The sequence below is a fragment of the Canis lupus genome, chromosome 19, assembly GCF_011100685.1.
Source record: "Canis lupus familiaris isolate Mischka breed German Shepherd chromosome 19, alternate assembly UU_Cfam_GSD_1.0, whole genome shotgun sequence".
NCBI classification, from domain to species: Eukaryota; Metazoa; Chordata; class Mammalia; order Carnivora; family Canidae; genus Canis; species Canis lupus.
Genome location: NC_049240.1, coordinates 27237011 through 27261995, shown reverse-complemented (window position 1 = coordinate 27261995; position 24985 = coordinate 27237011). Strand labels below are relative to the sequence as shown.

General features: G+C 39.5%; 1 protein-coding gene across 1 annotated transcript in view; it reads left to right on the top strand.

Moving 5' to 3' along the window:
• CNTNAP5 (contactin associated protein family member 5) overlaps window positions 1-24985 on the top strand; it is a 785909-nt gene that overhangs the window by 532881 nt on the left and 228043 nt on the right. Inside the window, 1 exon segment of the mRNA NM_001048108.1 lies at window positions 12375-12575. Within this exon segment, the coding sequence (NP_001041573.1) occupies window positions 12375-12575 (201 nt within the window).

The following is a 24985-nucleotide window of genomic DNA, read 5'->3' as shown; positions in this document are numbered from 1 at the left end:
CTTCTTTGAGGGCTCCTGGCTCACCCATGTATTTTGAAACTGCTATGATTGGTGTGAATGCTTTCCTTGTCTGGAAGAGTGAAATAACAGGTGGGAGTCAAAAGCACCTCCCAGAAGGCTCACTTGCTCTTGTTCACTTTTACTCTGGGCCCAGGATTCCAGAGACAGATGATGAATTGAAGTCAGTCTAGACATTTCAAAGAATAAAAGAAAGATGTGCTAGCAGCTAGTGATTCCATTCTCTCTCTGCAAAGTAGGGGAAGCAGAGGAGAAATTCTCTAGGAGCAATTTTCCTATTATTCAAGTCAAGAGAGCACCCATCAGCCTTGTGCTTGCAGGATGCAAGGGTTTGAATATGTTAAACATATTTGCAAGGAGAAATTGGTAAGAGCATTGACTGGTTAGCCTGTCCATTGAGACAATTGCCACACGGATGTAACAGTGCCACCTCTGCCACCATTCTGTCCAGCCCTCAATGCCCTGTTCCCAGTTCTGTTCTTCTGGAATCTCATTCCTTCACCAACTTCTTTAGACCTAGCTCTCATCCCTCTCTATTATGAAATTTCTTTGTCTGTCACAGTCTCATGGTTCCTCTTTCAAATCACACAACAGACAAACATGTACCAAATCTAGCATTGTCATTAAAAACTTGGGCTTTGGGCATCCCTGAGTGCCTCAGTGGTTTAGAGCCTGCCTTTGGCCCAGGGCGTGATCCTGGAGTGCTGGGATCGAGTCCCACGTTGGGCTCCCTGCATGGGGCCTGCTTCTCCCTCTGCCTGTGTCTCTGCCTCTCTCTCTGTGTCTCTTGTGAATAAATAAATAAAATCTTAAAAAAAAAACAAAAACACTTGGGCTTGGTTTGAATCCAAGCCCTAGTACTTCTTAGTTTTCTCAAATTAGCTGATGTAATTGAGCTACTCAACTTCCCTGTTACTTGGATTCCACTTCTATAATTAAAAATAGAACCTATTTTTAAGGTGGTTATGAGGCTTGTATGAGATAATTGATGTAACCCATAAGGAAAAATGCCTGGCATTATATACTTAATGCATGATAGTTATTATTACTTATTTTTACCACCCTAGCCCTAGAAACCTTGACTCTGGTTTCTGAGGATGCAATAATGCAAATAATTAATAATTTTTATGAACGCACAACACCTGATATACTGAATGCACTCCTGAGAATTAATTCAACATTATTAATAAATATGCACTTGAAAATGGATATGCTATCATGTGTGAATGATTGAATATGAAACTAATTTTTTTTTCTATTTGATAATTATTAGGCCAATTAGTCCTTAGTTATGTGTGTGGTGGTAATAGGGCAAATGCACATGAATTTATCAGAACATAGTAGGATAGCTTTGAGCACTTACTACAGGTGAAGTACTGTGAAAAGCATTATCTTTTTCTCCCTAAAGTTTTTATTCTAAAATGTTCAAACTTACAGAAAAGTTGAAAGGACACCAACATGAGCACTCATGCATCTTTCCCCTAGCATCTTCAAATGTCAAACTTTTGCTGTATTTGCACATTTGTGCCATCCTCGTTTCCCTCTCCCTCTTTTGTCCCCCTCTCCCACTTCCCTTACTTCTGGTATAAAATATTTCTTTTTTTTTTTTTTCTGAGCATTTTGAAAGTAAGTTGTAGACATACTGAAAAATTTAAACCTAAACACTTCTGCTCATATCTTTAAGAACAAAAATATCACCCTACATAACCATAGTACCAAAACCACACATAAGAACATAACCATTAATTCAATCAAAACTATCCAATATATATAGTCTATCTTGTTCCTACAATGTCTTTTTTGGCAGCATTTTTTTTTTAATTTTTATTTATTTATGAGTCACAGAGAGAGAGAGAGAGAGAGAGGCAGAGACACAGGCAGAGGGAGAAGCAGGCTCCATGCACCGGGAGCCCGACGTGGGACTCGATCCCGGGTCTCCAGGATCACGCCCTGGGCCAAAGGCAGGCGCTAAACCGCTGCGCCACCCAGGGATCCCCAGCATTTGTTATTGTATGTCTATTAAGGATTCAAGGAGTGTCCACGTGTTGGGTTTGATTGTCATACCCTTCCCCAACCCATCTCTTTTGTATGGTTTTCATCCCAGTAACCTTTTTGGAAGATATCAGCCAGTTATTAAGCAAAATGTTCCATATTTTTTGGAATGTTTTCTGATAATTTCTTTTTTTTTAATTTTTTTTTTTTTGATAATTTCTTTATTGTTGGAATACTTTGGCAAGAAAACCTCATGGGTGATGTCTGTCTCTCCAGAGCATGCCACCAGGGGGCCGGTGGTGTTATTGGGGAGCTTCAGCCCCATCACTGGCTAAAGCACTTCTGCATCTCTATGTTATAAAGATGTTTATAATCCGTGAATCGTCTGTGGGGTTATATTTAGACTCTGTGTGACTATCCAGTTCCCAAACATTTCCTCCCCGTCCAGGAATGACCCTAACCCATATGCTATTACACTGGAATTTGTAAAATGCTGTTTTACTAATCCTATAATTCCTTCTGCATTTTCAGCTGTCATTCTGCATTCTTCTCTACAGAAGAGTCTTTTTTTTTTTCCCAGAAAAGCTTTTTATCCCTTGCCTTGCCTCCACCTCTCTTGTGTTGCTCTAGACTCATAAATTATCTCATTTTGAAATGTCACTATTATTGTTATATATTTTGATGTTCAAATTGCCCCAAATACAGCTAGTTATGATCCCACTAATTCTGTTCCTGTGTCTTTCTTACCTGCCTCCATTAATCTTGGAGTACTTCCTTGTTTTCTACCAGATGTTACCTTGGACTTGCCTTGCTTAGACTAAGACTCAGGGGTTTTCCCAAAGAAGCAAAAGACACATTTTCATAGCAAATGGTATTTGGAAATTAGAATCTAGGTGTTAGGTTTGCTTATTACATCTAGTCCATTTCAGTGGATAGAACTTGGAAATGTGTGTGTGTGAGTGAGTGTGTGTGTGTGTGTGTGTGTGCATGGGTGCATACTTATGTATACTTAAATTATCATTTCTTATGGTTATCTGTAATGCAAATGGAGCACTGTTAGATTTTTCCTCATCATTCTCTTTTCCATCTCTCTCTTCTCTCTCAGTAAAACCTGTCTCAACAATACCAATATATTTATTCATTTGTTCTACCTGACAAAATATACAAAATAGCTTCAGAGTCATATCAGCAATATAACTACCAACAACAACGTGAAGCATAACATTTACTGAATTTTAATTTTAGTTCTTGGAATGTATTCTATCAAAGGTGTATAGCTAGACAGACTATTTCTTTATTATGAGTGCATAGAATTTCACTGTGCCAATTGACTATGTTTTATTAATTCAGAAACCCCTTGGTGGATATTTGATTTTTTCCCTTTATATTTATTCATTTATTTGAGAGAGAGAGAGAGAGAGAGAGAGAGAGAGAGAGAATTCCAGCTAGACTCCCCATTGAGCACTGAGACTAGTCAGGGTTTGATCTCCTGACCCCAGCCAAAACCAAGAGTTGGACACTCAATGACTGAGCCAACCAGGCATCCCTGAACTTTTTCTTCAATATGCTGCTCTTGCAATAGATATTCTGGGCTGCAGAGCAGAATTTCAAGTACATATCTGAACATACTTCCCCATCCTATATCACTTTTTGCTGATTTCAGGAAATGTCACTGAAGTCAGTGAAATCCTGGCAATCTGTCGGATGTTTAGTCACATGGTAAGTAAATGCCATGGTGTTTGGTATACAAAGACGTACCAGATCGTCTTTTGCCTTGTAGAGCTTACAGTTTAGCAGGGATTTGAGTAAACAAGTTTTTATAATGGTTCTTGAGCAAGACCAGAATGGGATGCTGGTGGAATTAGAAGAGGCTTCCCACTGGAGAAGACACTGGCACTTTGGGAATATCATTAATACTGTGATGAGCTCCAGAGCAGAGATGTTTGCTGAAAGAAAGATGAATCATTCCAGTCTCTTCTTTAATATTCTTTTTTGTCAGTCACCTCTAGGATCAGAGTATAAGATCCTTGAAACTGAGTATTAGACAATCTGTGCCTTGTCTTCCTTTGTTAGCTTGTAAAAGGAGATGTAAATGCTGCCCTTGGATATCCCTCCTCAGCACTATGGTAAGAAGTCAATTCTCTCCTTTCCAGACTCCTAAATTCAATCTTGGCTACTTTAGCTCTTCTTAACCAAAGGAATGGAAAATACTACTTGTTGTCTACTTACGTTCCAGATACTGGGCTATATCGTCTTAATGTTTATTTCATGGAATCCACATGATGAAGTATGAGGTAGAGATCACTTTTAACTTGTATTTTAGAAAACAGAGGCTCAGATACATTGAAGAACATGTCCAGCATCACTCAGTTAGTAAGTACCATATGTAGGAACTGGATTTAGATCTGTGTGCGTGCCAGCTTTTTCCTCAGAATGCACCAAAACAAAGGTACTCCTAAAGATTTCATAAATACCTCTAATAGCAACCGGAGCCTACTCACCAGCTACACAGCCCATTTTCCCTCAGGTGATTTTGATATGGGGGCTTCTTTCTACTCTCCCTTGCCCAGAAGCCTGGACACCTGGCTTGTCCACATCTGCCCCTCCTGCCCCACACTGCCAGACTCTCGGCTTCCATGTGAACTTCTCTCCCAGAACTGGCTGTGAAGGCCTTGAGCTGGTGTCCAGAGCGTCACTTAGCCTCATAACCCTCACCCTACCTTCCCAGTCCCTAACATAATGTTCTGCACACTCCAGACATTTAATACATTTTCCTTGAGTAAGCCAGCGAGTAACAATCAAGTATGATATAATGTGCATGGAGTCTGGTCACCCTCACCACGGCCCCCTCCCCTCCCTCCCCCCGACCCCCAAGCGTAAAACAGCTTTCCCAGGCCTCTGTGATCATACCACCTGTTTTAAAGCAAGGCAAGAGAAAAATACCACCCCCCCCCCAAAAAAAAAAGATATATAAAAAGTAAAGGCTCCAGCGAAGGAGGAGAATAAATCAGAGTCAAGTGTGTTGTCTGGAAGTCCTAAAGCGTGACCCGCGCAGGCAGGTGGGGCCCCAGGGCGCTGCGGTGTCTGCCTTAGAGCCCTAGTGCGCTGCGCTGCATCGCCCCCCTCAGCACAGGTTCCCAGAACTGCGTCCGATGATGAAGTTGTCCTTTCCAGTGCTCCCTGAGCGGCTTCACCCGGAGGCGTGATGGCCTTGGCCTCTGATTTTCTGTCTGGTGCCCAGGTTCTGGGCTCAGCACCCCCCGCCCCCTCCCCCAGCCCCTGCGTTTTATTCTGCTCTGCCGTTGTCACTGCACAGTGGGTTGCATCCAGTTCACAGATGAGAAGACTGAGGCGTGGGGAGGTGAAGTTCTCTGCGCTGTTCAGGGATCCGAGCTGGTAGGGTCCGGCCAGCCTGCGGTCCCACGCCCTCGCTTTTCTCCCTCGCATCTGCCTCCATTAACCAGAGAAGCCCTTGCCAAGCTGATATTTACTCAGCAGTCATTGCCCGTGATTTAAATGGAGAGATAAGGTACAAACATATGAAAAATTAAATAACTATCAATGCAAAACGACAAGAGATGTCACTAGGCTGTACATGGGTAGATGGCAAATGAGTGGTACAGGCAGTGGTTTGAGGATTATTTAAACTGTCTTTACCCTTGGCACAGAAAATTCACTTTGTCAACATAGATAACTGTACCAAAAGTGACCCCAGGGACCTTAATATAGACTTGCTTTATTACAATAGGGGCATAAGTGAATTGGCACACTTTTCAAAGGACTATAAGCAGCTCCCCACGGTGATTTAAGTTCAATTAAGCTGGGTATTGACAATCTGTAGACTTCCCTTCCTCCCATGCATTGCGATAGAAAAATTGCACATTTTTTTGGCCCTGCAAATAGACAGATATGTGCATAGAATGAGGTCTTATTAATCAGAGTTATTTCTTCTCTCTCTGTCTCTCTCCTTTTTTTTTTTTACTTTCCTTTAGTTTGTTCTTTCTTCTCAGTGGTGATATCCATGGTAACAGAACAGCTTACATCATCTGCAATTACTGCTATTGTTAATAATAATAATGATCATCATCATCATAATAGCAATCAGATAGAATGAGAGAAGAAATATGAAAGAAAATTAAATTGTGGCTCTGTATGTAAACAGTTTACGGTTTCTGAAATGAGAGCAAGTGAAACTAGCAGGTCACAGAGAGACCCAGGATGAGGGTTCATAGAGGGCTTTCTTGGAGGACAACTGGAAAAGATTTCACAACAGAGATGAAGATACAGAATGTTCAAAAATATCTCATCATTACTGTGCTAGCACTTTGTGTAACTTATTTTTCTTTTCTCTTGTTGTTGATATTGCTGGTGGTCATACTGAATGTGTATACGTGTTTGTGTATGTTGATCTTATAACTTGAAACCTCTTTTACATTTGGATCACTACATATGCATAGAGGAGTGGCTTTGAAAAAGCTAGAAGAAAAAACCTGTTAGAGACAAAAGATAGTGGTTAACTAATCTCCTTGTTTGACAATGATTTCCTGAAATCCTACAAAGTGCTCAGTGGCCCCCTTGGTGGTCTGAGGATGAAAGACTTCAATAGATCTGTCCATTCTCAAGGCAAACATTGCAGTCTCTGTTTGGGCAATGTCCTCTGACATCCACTCCCAACCCTGCCCCCACCAGATCTCTGGGCAGCCTCACTTACTTGTAGTAATTTCAAGAGTACTTATAATAGCCTGAGACATTTGTCATTCTTCTGTACACAATTTTACCCCATAACAATGATAAGCTTTTAGAGAGTTAGGCAGTATATTACCCATCTGAGCAGGTACTCTTGCGGCTGGCACAGCATTAACTGGGTACATATTTGAACATTAGAATGAATAATATACTTCATATTTTGGAGATCTCATAGCTCTATGGGAAGATAGCCTTCAAAACTTAATTCACAATGCAGTTTGAGAAATGGCTTGCTAGCCTCCATAACAATACATTGTTATGTCTATGAGATGATGTTTTAGAATTTTATCACATATGCTCCTTGATGCTCCATGGCCTATAATTCCTTTATGCATAAAGGTGGCAAATAACTGGTGGGGGTCTGGGTTATGAGATCATTTACACTCATCCAGTACATTGGGCATCCTTAAACAACATCCTCCGATTTCTTCAAAGCTCTAGTAATTAAAACAGTATGGTACTGTCATAAAAAAAATAGGCACATAGATCAACAGAATAAAATGGAGAGCCCAGAATTATATCCCCACAGATGTGTTCAATTAATATTTGACAAGGGAGCTAAGAACACTCAACGGAGAAAGGATAGTCTCTTAACAAATGGTGGTGGGGAAACTAGATAGCCACATGCAAAAAAGAGAGAGAGAGAGAGAAAGAGAGCGAGAGAGGGAGAGAAATTGGGCCCCTATTTATACCATTCACAAAAATTAACTCAAAATAAAGTAAAGGCTTAAACCTAAGACCTGATACCATAAAAATCCTAGAAACACAAAGAAGTCACTCCTTGACCTTGGTCTTTGCAATAATTTTTTGGCTGGGACACCAAAATTACAGGCAACAAAAACAAAACTCAACAAGTGGGATTACATCAAATCAAAAATGTTTCTGCCCAGTAAAGGAAACCATCAACAAAATAAAAAATGGAGTCTATAAAATGGTAGAAAATATCTGCAAACTATGTATCACATAAAAAAGCAAATATATAATTATTGTTACTTTAAACTAACTAAGAGCCTTAGTGAATTGAATAAATTCCTGCTGCCAGTTCAAAAGTCTCCAAATACAGTGGTCTCTTAAGCAGGGAATTTGTCTTGGATAATTGAATACATGTATTATTTTGAACAAGTTAGAAAGATAGGGCTATGCTTATCATTAGGGGACTGAATGGTAGCATACACTAAGAAATAATGGAGAATGAACTGAGTAGCAAAAAAGTAGTAGCAAAAGCAGTGCCTTTCCCGGGTTTCTGGGACCATGAGGACTAACCAGCAAATTCCACTGACAAAATTTCAGGAAATGAAAGGGACACAGATATATATAAAGACACAGGAGACTCTTCTAAAGTATAAAGATAATTGAACAAGATAGTAATAAGTAATACACCACAATAGCTATATTACAAGAAATTGCAGTTAAGCCCACTTGTTAACCTCGTTTCCTGGATGAGCTTCCCACCCTCAATTCCCTAAGGAACAAAGTCCGAGTCCTCAGTCTCATGTTGTAAAAAAGTTTCAAAACATAGATTCTTTACACCTTTGCATGCCGGACAGACTGTTACATGTCCATGTGAAATGTGATGCCAAATCACTATGATATTATCATGGATAGAAAGATTGGTATTAATATCCCATTTTCCAAAGCAGAAATTTCAGAGGTTAATAACTTGCCCAAAGCTTCACTACTGAGATGTAGCAGAACACATTTTCCAACCAGACAAGCAGATTTCTAAAGCCAGGCAGTCTCATGGGACCTTGAAGTCCTAGATTCCTCTCTAGAGATGAGAATATATGCCCTGTGGTAGATGGTCTGGTTTGGAGGCAGACCAGCAGAGGATGGAGCTTGGAGCTTGGAGAATTTTATAATTCTCCCAATCATAGAATTTAGATAATTTACTCCTCCGACCCTGAGTGTAACTGGACTTTCTTAAGTTATAGGTAAACCTCTAAAGGTTTGTGTAAGAGTTCAAGTTCACAGAACTGTGGAAAGGATGAATTTCCTATTCCAGGTCTCTTGAAACTGGTGTGTTTTCCTCATGGATCTGTAGAGAGAGAGAGAGGACCAATCTCAGTTTGCCCCCACCCCCTCCAAGTGCCTCATATGTCTTACTTTATGTTCTGGGAAAGAACCCCGTTAGTAAGAACTATTGTGAGAACCACCAGAAGCCATCTCCTCCTTGATGCTATTGTCAATAATAGTACCAACTGATATCTGTGGGATCCTTAGGAAAGAGATGATACATCTATTATATAATAGACACATACAGATTTTTGTGGAATGCTTAATAATTTAGTTAATAATGGACCTTCTCACACAAACCCCCTCCATCCTTACAACCACCCTAAATGGTTGACATGATTTCTGCTTTCCAAATACTACTGATGAGGAAACTGAACTCTAGAGAAGTAATGATTTGACCAAGGCTAGTGTTAACCAGTAAGTGTTGAGTTGGCATACAAATCCAGGTCTTATAACAGCAGAGCCCCTTCTGTGTCCATAAATATCCACATGCCCGTTGACTAAATTGACCATCTTTAACATTTAGCTTCATGCCTTCAATATTCAGTTAAGCCATGTGCATGCTGTTCCATGAATGGGTTTCCACCTCTGTCCACCTAAAAGACGGTTCAAAATGAATCTTACTTGTTTGAAAATCCTTAGAGGTAAACTTCACATAGACATTCCCTAGCTAAAACTACCTGTCCCCATCCTAGAAGAGACACTGGGAGCATCAAGCACGAAAGCCAACTTTCATGAATGGCATTGACCCCTAGCCTTTAATATTTTGTCAGAGTGCAGGGCTTAATCTGCACCTGCTACCAATGAAATAGAGAGGAAAAAAAGAAAAAAAAAGCAGAAAGTGAAAAGAAATAGCATCCAATTACCTCCTTCTTTTCAATCTGTCTTCTGCTATCTCCTAGGAGGAAAAAAATAATCAAAGGACAAAGGGCATCTTTGAAAGGAAAGCCAGCTAAGAGGCTCTAGGTTTCCCATCATCACCTCTCCTTGTGTCTCTCATACTGTGTATGCAGGGTTTGTGATGTCTTTGTGAGTCATGGGGAGCACTTTGGAGCTCTTAATTGTTCCTTTGTATCTTGTGTATATTTGCATATGTCAAAAGGTGCCAATAGTTGAGCTATTAGGACTTCCATTCATCCTTAGGTTCCAGAAGGCAGAGTTGGCAACATTAATGGCTTTAAGATGAGAGGTTGTCTCTCCCACACATTTTCCTTTTCCATCTTGCTAAAGATAGAATATGATTCTGGCAATATGAGTCTGTGAGTAAATGAATAAGCAAATCAATGAGTGAATGTATGAATAATCAGATGAATGGATATATGGATATAAGAATCTGTGTATATTTGGAGGGAAATCTAAATTCGTATGATTTAATGATACTATGCGGACCATTTCTGGCATCAGATTGGACACAGTGAGACTGGGAACAAGTTTATTTTTCTTTCTCTAAGCCTTCGTATATCTATACCTCTATGCATATGTCTGTGTCTATACATATGGCTGTGTCAATATCTATGTCTTTCTGTCTATATTTATCTATCTATGTTGACATCTACCATGGTGGATTGTTATGTACACCAGAAATAAGGTACGTAAAATGCCCTCATATGAAACAGTAACACAACACCTAGTATTATACGTTAAATTGGTGGTTCTTTTCTTCTTCTACATACCATGGACATTTCAGAACTGTCAGTCTTTATTTCTCTCTATGATATTGTGTTATTAAACAATTACCTTTCTTTGGTAATTTAACAGAGTTTGTCTCATCAGTACTGACATTTTCGGTGTTATAGGTTAACTACTTGTGTAATATTATTTTTACCAATTAGAAATAATGTCCTATTATTACTTTAAAGTCCGAATTAATAACCTTCTTTCTGATTTGTTTTTTAGACTTTATAGAAAATGTTTTATACCTCCATTAAACATTGGAGACGTGGTTATCATTGGGCTGGTTTTAGAAAATAGTCTGAAGCTTAATCAGAATACTTGAATAGGGTTTAATAATTTTGCTTCAAGAAATACTTCCTTCTCTGTGGTTGGAAAATACTTTAGGGATAATGGAAACCAAATTTTCTTTCTCTCCCCTCTACTAATATAGGGAAATAGAAGTGCAAGCAGTGACATTACTTCTTCCAAGTCACGTACAGAGTTAGGGTAGAGAAAATACTAAAACTGGGGATCTTGGTTGCCTGTGCTTTTCCTTTTTTGATAAATATGCTTAAAGTTGTGATCCTGCTTATTAGTAGTACAAATTAATAATAGTAACTTTTAATGTGGGCACTGATCACTATTGTTTAATAGATATGACTTGGGTCATTTCTTTACTTCCTAGCCCTTGGTTTCCTCCTTTATAAAAATTAGGAGGGTGAAGTAGGAGGGAAACCACATGATAGCTATGTTAAGTTATTTTTCAGCTCTGAGAATCTATGAAGAGTAATGATGTTATTATGTGGGCAAGATTCTCGGATGACAAAAGCTTTTTGAGTCTTCCTATTTCCTCCTTTGCTTTATTTGTGAGCATGTTCGGAATGAGATTTTATGTCCAATTGCAGTAAATGTTTTAGTCTAGGTTATTAGTACAGAATGTCTGATAGATCTCAGATAGTGCCTTGCAACTTCATATGTTTGGTTGCTGTTCCATAGTAACAGCCCTGCTACTGGGATTGCTGTCTTTTTTTTTTTTTTTTCCTGATAATAAAACTGAGCCCTAGAAAACTGAAGTGATTTTTTCCAAGCTTGTTGTTGGCAGAGATAGGTGTCAAATACACATGTCTCAAGCTGTAAAACTCAAATTTCTCTCCTCTCTCCTCACCTCCCATTCTTACCTGTTATGGGTAAAACGTGTCCTCCAATCCTGATGTGAAGGTCCTCATCTCTGCATGTTATTTTATTGTAAAACTCTTAAAATATTTCTTTGGCAAATAGAGGTAGCAGAGAGAATTTTTTTTAAAAGGAACTTCAGTTAAGTGTCTTGTATGTACAGTGTGGATCATGCAATCTCATCCTTGTTAATTAGGTGTATTTGATAGTTGACTTTCTATATGGAGGTCTTTCTGTGTATAGTAAACATTCAGTGTGATACCTGTGTATCTGCGAGATGGTTATCTGTTCTAGTGTTTGTCTTGTGGGGAAGTGTGTGTGAGTAGCTGGAAGTATGGGCTTTGCAGTCAGACACCCTTGGTTCCTATTCTTGCTTGGTCACTTGCACATGGGTAAGCTGCTCAGTTTCGGTCATTCACTTTTCCTTCATTTCTAGCATGGCATTTCTAAATTCCTTCCAGGTTAGGTGATGCCAGTTTAAAATTATGGGCATTAAATGCTTAGCATAATGGGCCCCACAAACTTAGTTTCTAGGATTATTAACCCCTGTACTAACTCTGGGTGGAGCTCTATGAGAAACAGAAATTCTCTGGTCATTTGAATTTGCATAAGTGGAGCACTCCTGTAGATTATTTGTCCCATGTTGAGTCAAACATCACATTACTTGTATGATCCTTTTCCCCACCTGCCCACCCCCAGCTTTATTGAATTATATAAGTATGATCCTCTTTTGACCTTCTTTTTAATGTTTCCTGCCTTGGGTTGTGTTTTCTGGATAGAGGACAAGATTTGGACATCAGTGCAGCACAACAATACAGAGCTGACCCATGTGCGGGGCGCCAACCCGGAGAAGCCCTACACCATGGCTTTGGATTATGGTGGCAGCATGGAGCAGCTGGAAGCCATGATTGACAGTTCAGAGCACTGTGAACAGGAAGTGGCCTACCATTGTAGAAGGTCCCGCTTGCTCAACACGCCAGGTAAGGCTCACCCCCAGCCCTCTGTGTGAGCTGCACAGGGTGACCACAGATAGTCCTGGAAAACATGGAATGTCAAGGAGAAGGGTATTTGCCCACAAGGTGGGGTGCAGTGATGGTTGTTCATTGTGTGGTGGAAAGAAATGAAGCCAAGACAGGACTGGGGATGTACCCATCCTGGCTCTGATTCCCAGGTATGACCAAAAGGAAGTCTCTCAAGGTAACCTCTCAAGGTTGCATCCTAATCTTCAAAGAGAAAATGGTGACAACACACATTCTTCAACAATTGAGAGAATGAGGAGTTGCTTGAAATCAATAGCACTTGAAGAGAGCATTGAACTAGATATAGATGGTTTGGAGGTGGAAAGGAATGTTTCTGGGAAAGGGAACAGCATCTTAGAAAGCATGAAGGATCTCTGCACATTTACCAAAGAACAGTGAGTCATGTCCAAGGCAAGAGGTGCAGAGGGAAGAGGGCAGCCCTGTGTGTGTACAGTACTAATGTTGCTTGGAAAATGTGGGTCTCGATGGAAATGACTCTTTTTAAACATAAAGTTTGCTTTTAGGGAAAACAAAACAAATCCACAAACAAAAAAACTTCTAGGACCAGTTCCCAAAACCCAAAAGGGTTTTCACAGAATGTCAAAAGGGCTTTGTCAAAGTTCATGAGTGCCCTGGGAATCGGTCATTTTTGTGAATATCTTCATCCTGTGTTCCATGGTGCGTGTGTGCGCACGTGCATGCAGACAGACAGACCCCCCACCACACACACACACACACACACACACACACACACACACAAGCTGAGGATCATAGGGGTGTGGAATATCCAAGAATGGTGTCACAATCTGTAATCTCGAGAAATTTATAACCCCATGCTTGGAGGTTAGGAATTTTGAAAGGCTTGAGAAGATTAAACAGTGGAATGTCAACAAAGGAGAAGTGATAGAAGCCTAACTAAATATAACACACCGCCTCACTGATCTAGAATCTTTAGGAAAGACGTTGTTCCACATAAGTGAATTTTCCAGATAACTGTCACTTATCCCTTTAAGCACCAAAAATGTTTTCAAAGAATTTTTAACTATTTGAAATGAAAATCTTTCTCAAATGGATTACATGCTTCCCTGCCTTCTTAAACAGAGAGTTCTGAACATAAAATGTAACCTTTTCTTGATGACTCAGAATCATCATTGTGAAAATCAATTATTGTACTCTCCTCAGATTCAGCCATGCTTGCAGGGCTGATTAGATCTGAGGCAGCAGTGGTTGCCCCTCTTCCCCGTGTTCTTAGGTGGTGCTGCTTGAGAGGCTCAGTGTGTATATTGTTTGTATTTTTTCCATCCTGGCTGTCAAGCCTGCACCTGTCACTATTGTCACTATTCAGAATACCCGTGTCTCGAAAACTAACCTACCCTCTTTGCATTGTGTGGCTTCTAGTTTTCTAAGAATTGAGTTTGATGGAATTTTAGGAAAAATGGATTCTGTTCATTCAGACCATGGATTTCCTTTAGTGTATGTATTATGTGATCCCAATTTCATGATACTATTGCCTATGTTGATGTTTTTGTTGTTATAGTTGCTGTTGTTATAATTCAACTGTCATGAATTCCCTGAGTGTATGAGAGCATGGATTTGGGGGCAGGCCATATTGAGAGTGACTCTGTTTTTCCTACCTATAGAAACTTGTACAAGTTGCTAAATTTCCACTAGCAATTTCAGCACCTGAGCAATTTACACAAAAATCCTGAACTAATAAGACTGATATGAGGACTGCAGGAAAAAATGTAGTCTGCACTCCTTGTACTGTGCCTGGTACTCATCCTGTGCTCAAGAAAAACTGGGGTCTTATTTCTTTCCTCTTTCATAGCTTCCATCCCAGCAGGGAAGGTCCAAATTTGTACTGTAATGAGACAGAAACTCAAAAAGAATCACTTTATTTCTATTTTAATGGTATAAATAGAATAATAATTATAACTCATGCATATAGATAATCTCACTACCCAGAGACACAAATGCTGCATTTAGGTGTGCATCCTTCCAGACATTTTCCCATTTAAAAAAAATATTTTATTTATTCATGAGAGACACAGAGAGAGACAGAGACACAGGCAGAGGGAGAATCAGGCTCCCTGCGGGGAGCCTGATGAGGACTCAGTCCCAAGAGCCAGGATCATGACCTGAGCCAAAAGCAGATGCTCAACCTCTGAGCCACCCAGATGCCCTGACATTTTTTCCATTTTTTGCACATTCACAAAAACACAGTGAATGTTGGGGTTGAGAAACTCATTAATCCTCTTTTCTTCCATGGGTTATGAAACAAATGAGGGAGATGGAGGACAATAAGCATGTATACAGAGTGTCTACTCTTTTCTGGTGAGCTGGATTGTAGAATGGTATATACCAGGTACTGCTTGTTTGGGGGATGGGACTGAGAAGAGAGCCCCATAGAAATATGGCCCCAACTCCACACCCCTCAGTATGGGGATGAGCACTGACTCGGTCGTACTTACTTTACAGAAATAGGGGCAGAGACAACAATGTGCACCATTGTAGGCACATGAATCCCAGAGCCAGGGCCTAGCATACTTCCTTTGTTGAGTTGCTATAACAAAATATGATAGATTGATGGGTTTATAGAAAACAGAAATTTATGTTTCATGGTTCCAGAGGCTGGAATTCCATGATCAGTGTGCCCACATAGTTGGATTCTGGTGAAGACCCTCTTCAAGTCCCAGACACCTCACTTGTTCTTATATCCTAACGTGCCAGAAAGAGAATGAGAGATCTTTTTGGAGCCCCTTTTAGAAAGGCACTAATCCCATTCATGGGGACTCTGCCCTCATGACCTAATTACCCTCCAGAGGTCCTATCTCCTAATATCATCATATTGAAGGTTAAGATTGTGACATATGAATTTTGAAGAGACATAAACATTCAGTCCTTAATAGGCACACACTTGCAGAGTTGTTTTTCTCATTTCTCTAATTATTTAGGCAACCCCTTTCCTATGGAAAAGACCACAGAAAGGGGAGATGAGTAGAGGCCATCTCCTACTTCCCTACCTGCTGTATGGAAGAGATGGACAAGTCTCTCCCTTACCTGCTGAAGCCAGAGCCCCCCAGTGATACTATTTTATTACTTTGTCACACACATGCACATATACACACATGTACATGGTAAACATATCTTTCCATATCAATAAATATGACTCTATGTCATAATGTCTATTAACAACAGATAATATGAGAATGTGGAGGATTCTTTATTTGCTATAGATTCTCCTTCATTGTATGGACATACCACAATGGATATACAAAATTCACAAATCTATTTTGGACATTTAGTTCTCTCTTTTTTGTAATACAGATGCTGCCAGAACATTTTTTTGCACATAGATCTTTTATGAGCAAAGCTGGTTATATCCTTAGTATAAATTCCTTGAGGTGCCATTATCAGAGCAAAGAGTGCACATGTTTTTAAGGTTTTTGGCATATTGACTTCTGCAACATATCAAGTTTGTGCCAATTTATACTCCCAAGAATACAGTAGGATTAAGTACCTACTTGTCAGCAACATATATCTTATTTTCCCTTGGGCAATTTGAAAGAAGCAGAAGAAGGTCAAAGACAATTATAATTTTGTTTAATTAAAACAATGTATAGTATGATTCCTTTAGGTTATTGGAGGGAGTTTCTACTGGTAGTCAGGGTTAGGAGAAGCTATAAAGTGTTATAAATTATGGTGACTGTGGACTTAAATTAATATGAAGACAATGTGGAGGATGCTTTATTTGTTATAGATTCTCCTCCATATTACACACAAAGATAATATAGAGAGGAAATAAAAGAAGGCAAGATGAGGGAAAAATAAATAACTTTTCAAATGGCCACCAATGACTAAGCATTTCGCATGTTTGCAGCTATGTCTGGGGAGCCATATAAGCATTATTTCTAATCCAGACAAGGGCTCTGCACAGTAAGGGTTGTTATCCCCATCTGGCACTTGAGGAAGCAGAAGTTCAGAAACAAGAAGATGCTTGATTAATGCCGCATAGCTGTGGAGGGGCAGATCAGGTTCTTGGACCAGACTTCACCTATGGTCAAAGCAAGGATACTATTTCTGATATACCCTGCAAATCTCTAAGACCCAGAAGTTAGAGGGAAATCAAGCAGTCAGGGTAAACATGAGTTTCTGTGAATTTCCTTATTCTGTAAGAAAATGGAGATAAAAAGATAAAAGAGGTGACACATCCCCCATCTCTCAAGGCCCTATGATTGTCACAGCAGCTTGAATTAGGGCAAATTCCTGGGTAGCTACAAAAGTTTTGTAGCATCCTTGATGAGTTGCTCATGCACCCCTTCCCAGGGTGGCCTGGAGAACCCCCACAACAGCATTCCTAGAGCCTCTTCCTGCTGGCTCTCAGCTCGGGCTTTGGTTCCATTCATCCAGGAGCAGCAAAGGGAGAAGGTAAAGAAGGTCAGGCAGGCTAAGTTCAGGCCTGGTTGGTTCACCACTGTGTATTTTTCATTCAGTCAGTGATTGAACCATGACACTGTCATTTTCTGACAGTTTCCTCTGATATGCTTGCCCAGAGCTGCTGATAAGTGCCAGCCAATTGAATGTGTCATCTGTCTCTTTAACTGAAAGTTTATGCTAGAAACTCTCTGAAGAACTAGAATTCCAAGCCACAGAGGTCCATGGGAAAGGTATCTTTGCTATCCCTGTGCATCTTTTAAGTTGTCTTCCCTATGCTTCTACTTACTATCCTGAGCATTGTGCAGGGCCTACAATCCTGTGCTACAGAGAAGTTTCCATGACAGGAATCATTCAGCCTACCTGTGCTCTTTGTCACCAGGAGTGGAGGTGGCCACTTGACCCTAGGAATAAGGGTTACACTGCTTGAGCTCAGACCTTTGTCATGGTCAGCATCTTCACAGGAATTTTGCCCAAGGCCAGGGTCCTGAAGGTAACATGTGATGAACTTATGAAATAAAATAGAACCCAGCTCATGAAACATCCACACAGAAGATGCAGAAAGAAATATGGAATCCACAGTCTGGAGGATGCTTTAATTATGTGGCCAATTAACTCTATAATCCACAACTTACCTCTGCAAGGGAGACAAGATTGAAAGGGTATAGGAAGGTGATTACCTGGGGAAGCCCAGTGCCCCAGTCCCTGCTGGGAATGAGGGTGGAAAGTCCTACCTATCCAAAAACTGTCTTCCATAGTCTCCAAGACTTCCCTCATTAGATTTCTTCATTGGAGTGTATCTGGTGTATGTACCTTTCGTACTTACCAGTCTGTATAATGGAAGTCTATTTGGGAATACTCTTCCCAATAAAGCTGTGAGCTCTCTAAGGCAGAGGTAAGAAGTCATAATTGAAACATGAAACCACTGAAATGGTTTGAAAATACGTATTAAAATTGAGAGTCCATTACTTTGAAATCTAATAGCCACAGGACAGCTTGAGCTGGAGTTTACTTTGGTTCTGAAGAGAAAGCATTTGCCAAGCAAATCAGTCATGCAAACAAGTTTGCCATGAAGATTAGTTTCCTCAGTAGAACTAATTATTCAGTGTGGTGAAGTGCTTCAAAGTCCTTGTTTCCCTACTCATATGGGCAAACATAATTCATTCATTCATTCATTCATTTATTATTCATTCAGATAGGCAGGCACTTGAGTGGTTTCCACCTGGGGTCAATTGCTTTGTTGCTTTACCTACTTGTTTTCCCAAGGATCTGAAAGCTCTGAAATCCTATTTTTTCCTCCCTCCCTCCCTCCCTCCCTCCTCTCTCTCTCTCTCTCTCTCTCTCTTCTTTCTTTCTTTCTTTCTTTCTTTCTTTCTTTCTTTTCTTTCTCTTTCTTCTTCTCTTTCTTTCTTTTTCTTCTTTCTTTCTTTCTTTCTTTCTTTCTTTCTTTCTTCTTTCTTTCTTTTCTTTCTTTCTTTCTTTCTTTCTTTCTTTCTTTCTTTCTTTCTTTCTTTCTTTCTTTTTTTTTTTCTTTTTTAGAGAGGGAGAGGGAGAGGGAGGGGCAGACACACACACAGAGAATTTTAAGCAGACTCCACACCCAGCACAGAGCCTGACATTGGCTTCATCTATAATAACCCTGAGATCATGATCTGAGCCAAAATCAAGAGTTAGGTGCATAACCAACTGAGCCACCCAGATGCCCCTGAAGTCCAATTTCTTTTAAAGACTTCCAAAACTTTCTATTTTCTTATTTTCCCTTAATTGATGATATTTTAATGAGTATATGGCTAACTGGGCTATATATATAATATGTGATATGTAGTTTAGATTATATATGAATATATAGCATATCATGAATGGATATATTATATATACATACTATGCACTATAGGGTTGTATATACACTATGCAGTATGGAGTACATACTATATAATATATATTATGTAACTATATATCCTTTTTATATGTCCAAATATAAAATGTAATGTAAATGTACTTGTGTGTATAAACCCTCATGTCCATTTGTAATATTTGGCTTCAGATGTGTATAAAATGAATGATCAGCCTTAGAAATCTAGGTAAGGAATTATGATGGAGAAAAGTCAAATTGTGGATAGGAAAAAAAAATGAGCTTTTCAGGATACTTTAAAGAGTTTAAAACTCTTTGTCCCCAGTATTTGTACCAATCATGACCAATTAGCAGATGATTACATTTTCTTTCAAACAGTAAGTATTTATTGATTTTCCGTTATGTGACACATACTTTTCTATCCAGTAGGTATGAAACATTGAAAAATGGAGTTCCTGCCCACGTGATTGTAGCAGGAGTATGAGAGAGACAGATCAAACACACACACACACGCACTCCCACCCCCAAACATATTCAGTTCATGATGAACATAACGAAGAAAAATCAAGAAGCAAAAGAAGCCTGAGAGTGACCAGGCATGGGGAGTTCTATTTCATGAAAGGGTAGCAAAGCCTCCTAGTTTAGGAGGGGAGGGGTGTGCCATAGAGTCCTGTTTGAAGAGAAGGTGTGGGCCATATGGTATCTGGGGCAGAAGATTCCAGGCAGAGGAATTGAAAGAAGGCCAGTATGGCTAGTGGAGAGAGAAGAGTAAGTGAGAGTGACAGGAGAATGAGGCTGGGATGTCCAGAAACCAGATCATGACAGCCCTAGTGCTATCAATTTTATTCTAAGTGTACAGGGGAAAGTCACTGGAACATAGAAGCAAAGGATTACTCTTTCTCTTCCTATTTCAAATCCAAAGAATTTGTTAGTTTATTTAAGTCAGGCTAAACAAGGTATCCATAATTTGCTACAACCATAGACATTTTAGGTCACTTCCTAAGCCTGGTGAACTAAAAATAGCTATGAGCTCCCTGAGGACAGAAGCCTTGTCTTATATAGTCCTGATCCACACAGTCTAGCTCAGCACTCTGAGCAGAAGGCTCAGAGGCCCCTCTGGTTACTTCTGATTCATGGTAGTATTTTTGTTCTTGTTCCCCCAGTTACACTGAGTTGAGGTTGCATTGGCTCCTTCACCCATTATTTCACTACTTGCCACTTACCTCCACCACACTCACAAATTCTAGAGGTCACCTTTGGAGCTGGAATCTTTGTCCTCTGCAGCATACCCACTTCTTCCCTCCCTTCCTTCTTTCCTTGATCCCTCCCTTCCTTCCTTCCTTCCTTCCTTCCTTCCTTCCTTCCTTCCTTCCTTCCTTCCTTCCTTCCTTCCTTCTTTCCCTCCTTCCCTTCTTTCTTTCTTTCTTTCTTTCTTTCTTTCTTTCTTTCTTTCTTTCTCTTTCTTTCTTTCTTTTCTTTTCTTCTTTCTTTTTTTCTTTCTTCTTCCATCCTTCCCTCCTTTCCTGCAACACACACACACATACACACACGCGCATGCACACACGCACATACACATGTGATAGATAGATAGATGATAGATAGATGATAGATAGATAGATAGATAGATAGATAGATAGATAGATAGATAGATGATAGATAGAACTGATCCCAAAGTCCATCATGGTCCTTTTGTTATGCCATATTTTAATCGTACTACTTAAAACAAGAAGAAAAGGTCTTACAGAGGGAAGGGATATAATAAAAGGAGTTTTCAGGTACCGAAGAAAAGGTTTATCTTTTGTTCTGATTATCAATTTTTAGGTAACAAACCACCATAAACCTTAATGTTTTAAAACAGCAATAACATCAATCTTGCCCACCCATCTGCAGTGTGGTTAGGAACCAATAGGACTTACCCATCTCGGCTCCAGCCTGGGTCATCAGGGCTGCGGCTGTGGCTGGGGCTGCTGTCCTCCAGGGCTCTCATTCACTCACTCAGTTGGTGCTGTCTGGGTCCTCAATTGGGCACATGGTCTTTCCATGTGGCTGCTTCATTTTCTCATAAGACAGTGGCCGAGTCTCAGGGACAAACATCCCAAAAGAGGGAGAGGGGCAGGTGGGACCTATACTGCATTTTATTACCTAGTATTGAAAGTTATACATTATTATTTCTGTCACTTTCTAATTATTAGAAGACTGTCATTCAGGCTGGCCCATATTGAATGGGAGGAGAATTTCATTCCGTTTTTTTCATGGGGTGAGTGTATGAACATGCTTTAAAACTACCATGTTTTCTTCAAAATGTTTCATGGATAGTCAACTACTCTAATAAAATAGAGCAAATGGCAGGCAGAACTAGGAGTCAAACCTACATCTTTCCAACTCTGGACTGGAGCTTACACTTTGATATCCTGCTGGCCATTGATGAGTCAGTTTTAGTTCAGGCAGGAAATGTGTCTGACTCTGCATTTTTTCCCTTTTATGGACTTTTTGTTGCCCTTAAAGTAGTATGGCTAAAATGTGTTTATAAGAGTTTACCATAGGTCTTAAAAAATATAAAGAGACTATCACATGAATCAAGTCAGTGCATTTTACTGTGCATGAAAGCCACCTCTCCGAAGTTCCTAATATATAATTCTTGGTGTTTTGCTGGGGACATAAAGTCAAAATTAGAAGTGGGTGGATTTTACAAAGAAGACATACACCTTAGTTGAGCTAGAGATGTGGGTATGTGTCTAAGGAAAATAAAAAATATCCCACATAAATTCGAGAGATAATATGTGCCTGATTGCAAATGAATTGCTTTCTAGACCATTAATTACTTTGGTAGTTAACATGGATTGCTCAAGAATCAACAAATGAACCCCGTATGAGATAAAGATTTTATTTTTCTCATTGCTCTATGAAAGACTGTGTTCGCTTAATTTATTTTGAATGTACTTAGAGGTAAAAGTGTTCTATTTTCTAATCTTAAGATGTAGTACAGTGGCAGCTACATGAAAGTAGCATGAATTTTGGAATCACAGAAAATGGCATGAAATTTACTTTTTCTACTTCTTAACTATGAGAGTATGAGTATGTTACATGGACTTTCTGAGCCTCAGTTTCCTTATCTGTAAATGTAGTAAGATAGATGCTGTGTCTTGCTTATAGTAGACATTCAAGATACTATGGTTATTTTAGTCAATATTTTATTATATTTTCAAAAGAGCAAGGGAACATTCATTCTCCTAGCTGCCAGGAGAGGGTCTCAGAATCCCGCTGTATGTCTGGTGAAGTTGAATTTTGGGATCTGCCTCTTGTTTTATGTTTTACGTAAGCTTACTTACTTTTAGACTGCATTTTAGGTATTTATAAATATGATATTTGCCTACCTAATAGCACTGTTGAAAGTGTTAATGTTAAGTCTATGTCCATTCCCCTCCTCTGGCAACGGCTCAATTCCATTTATTTTTCTATTTTTCTCATTTCAATAAATGACACTATCCAGTTTCTCAAAGCCAAAACCTATGGCTCATTCCCTCCTTATCATTTCCATTCCCATCCAGTATATTAACAAATACTCAAACTCATCAGTCACAGCTAACTTTGACCCCAGCTCTTCCCTTCACTTCCACTGTTACCACTTAAGTTTAGACTTCATCATCTCCAGACTGGACAAGTGCATCATCCCTGCTTCTCTTCTATCCCACTGTTACCCCATCTCCCTATGGTTTCTATCTCACACAGCAGGCGATGTGATTATTTTTTCCAAAATGAGATTATATAAACCTGGCTATAAACCCTTTCCAGTGTCCTTGAGACAGAACTCAGACTCCTTACCACGGCCTACAGAGCTCTGTAGGCTGAGCCCATTCCCTACTTCCCATTCACCCACCTGCTCCCTAAACAGAGCCCTATATCCTTTTATTCTGCTCCATGCCAAGCTAGCTTTCTATGTCTTAAACTAATGCATTAGATGCTCTTTCTACTCAAAACTTTCATTCCTCCTCCCATGCTTAGCTCTCAACTTAAATTTTACACACCTCTAAAGTATATGGTTTTTCATTCTTTATCACTATATCCCATTTTAGTATTCTCCGTAGAAGTTATTACTACCCAATATTTTCTATTTGTCTGCTTACTGTCTACCTCTGCCAGTAGAATGCGAGCTCCATGGGGGAGAGACTTTCTTTTTTTACTCATTCACCATTTTATGTCCCAAATGCTTAGAATAGTAGTACCTGACACCTAGCAAACTTTTAGTAAGTCGTTGTTGAAGGAATAGAATAATCCACCTCAATCAATAGTAAAATGTCACCAGTGTCCATATTTTGTCAGAGGACCCATGATAAAACAAGTGCATTTCATTAAGCCTGCTGCAGAAACCCTTGCAAGCAGAGAGCAGTTTGGGAGTGGAAAGGGCAGGACTGGAAGTGGGGAGGCACTGTCCCACTTCTGGCCCCAACACAGTCTCTGCAATTTTGAGTAACTTACTTCTATTTTAATGACCTCAAATTTCCCTTATTTAATCCTAGTGGGTTATTTTTTGTTTTTGTTTTTGTTTTTTGTTTTTTTTTTTGTTTTGTTTTTGTTTTTTGTTTTTTGTTTTTTAATCCTAGTGGGTTATATTTAATTTTCTCCAGGTGTCCTTCCCACTGTGACACTTCATGACTAGGGTAACCACTACAAAGTGAAGTTAAAATGTATGTTACAGTTTATTACTTTCTTGTTACCATAAGGAACTATAGGAGTTGGTAAAACAAACATCTAAAAAGGAGACTTTTCTGGCTCTTAAGACAATGAAATATGGTAATTTATTTATATAGTAGGTGCCGGTTTTGATACCTTCATGTACCTGATCTTTGCCTCAGAACGTATTTTCCATATGGTAATACTGATTTGTGCAGTGAAGATGTGAAACACCCCCAAAGTCATAACAAGTCAATACAGCAGGGATAACAGATTTTTACCTTAGAGTATGTATGCAAGTATTAGAGTAGTTACTTTATAAACACTTCGGTGGTTGATAGAAATCTTAGGATGCCAACTGCACTGATGAGGCCTGTCAGTCTACACAGACTTTGTGCATAATGGCATCTCAACTTGTTATGGAGAGTCAGGGCTGACACTGGATTTCCTTCCCACCTGGCCTCTCACTATAACTGTGTCAAAGGGAAGGCAGCAGTGTGCTGATGAAGAGCCCAGGCTTGGTTTGCCTTGGCTCAAGCACTTGGTCTACTGTGTGTCAGCCTTGTGACCTCTGAATAGGTACTCAACATCTGCCAGCCTCAGTTTCCCCATCTCTAGGCATGAAAACAACAAAAAAAATTAATTAATTAATTGTACCTACATAATTTCTAAGGATGAAAATGGTTGGAAACGTTCACTCTATAATTTAAGTTCCCAATTTAGCTAAGTTCATTTTAAGGTGTCTTTCTATATCTAATTCCCACTGTCCTTTCACTTTTGCTGAGAGACAGGGATGAGTGTATTATGGTATTTTTATTTCTCCATGCTTTCCTGTGTGTGTGCGTGTGTACCTGCATGCAAGCATATGTGTATAGGATTTGATGAGGAATACCAAGCAGTGTTCTGGGTAGTGTACAGATGTCAAACCATAATCTTAGTGTTGCACAGTGGAAATATTTTAGGCTCCAAAGCCATAGGTAGATAGATAGATAGATAGATAGATAGATAGATAGATAGATAGATATTTTAGGCTCCAAAGCCATAGGTAGATAGATAGATAGATAGATAGATAGATAGATAGATAGATAGAAAGAAAGAAAGAAAGAAAGAAAGAAAGAAAGAAAGAAAGAAAGAAAGAAAGAAAGAAAGAAAGAAAAATAACTGAACTCCCCTGCTCTGCCACTTCCTTGCTGAGAGGCCGTTGTCAGGCTATATGACCAAAATCTCTGAGACATCTTTCTCAACTGCAAAATACGTAATATATTATCCCAGCTTGACAACTTTTTCAGATATTGCAATGCATATGTAAAGGGGTTGGCCACGGTGGCTATTACCATTTAAGGATGCTATGCCCTTGTTGGTAGAATTAGAGACAATATTTATAAGCCAGAAAGATGAAAAGTACTCTGGAAAG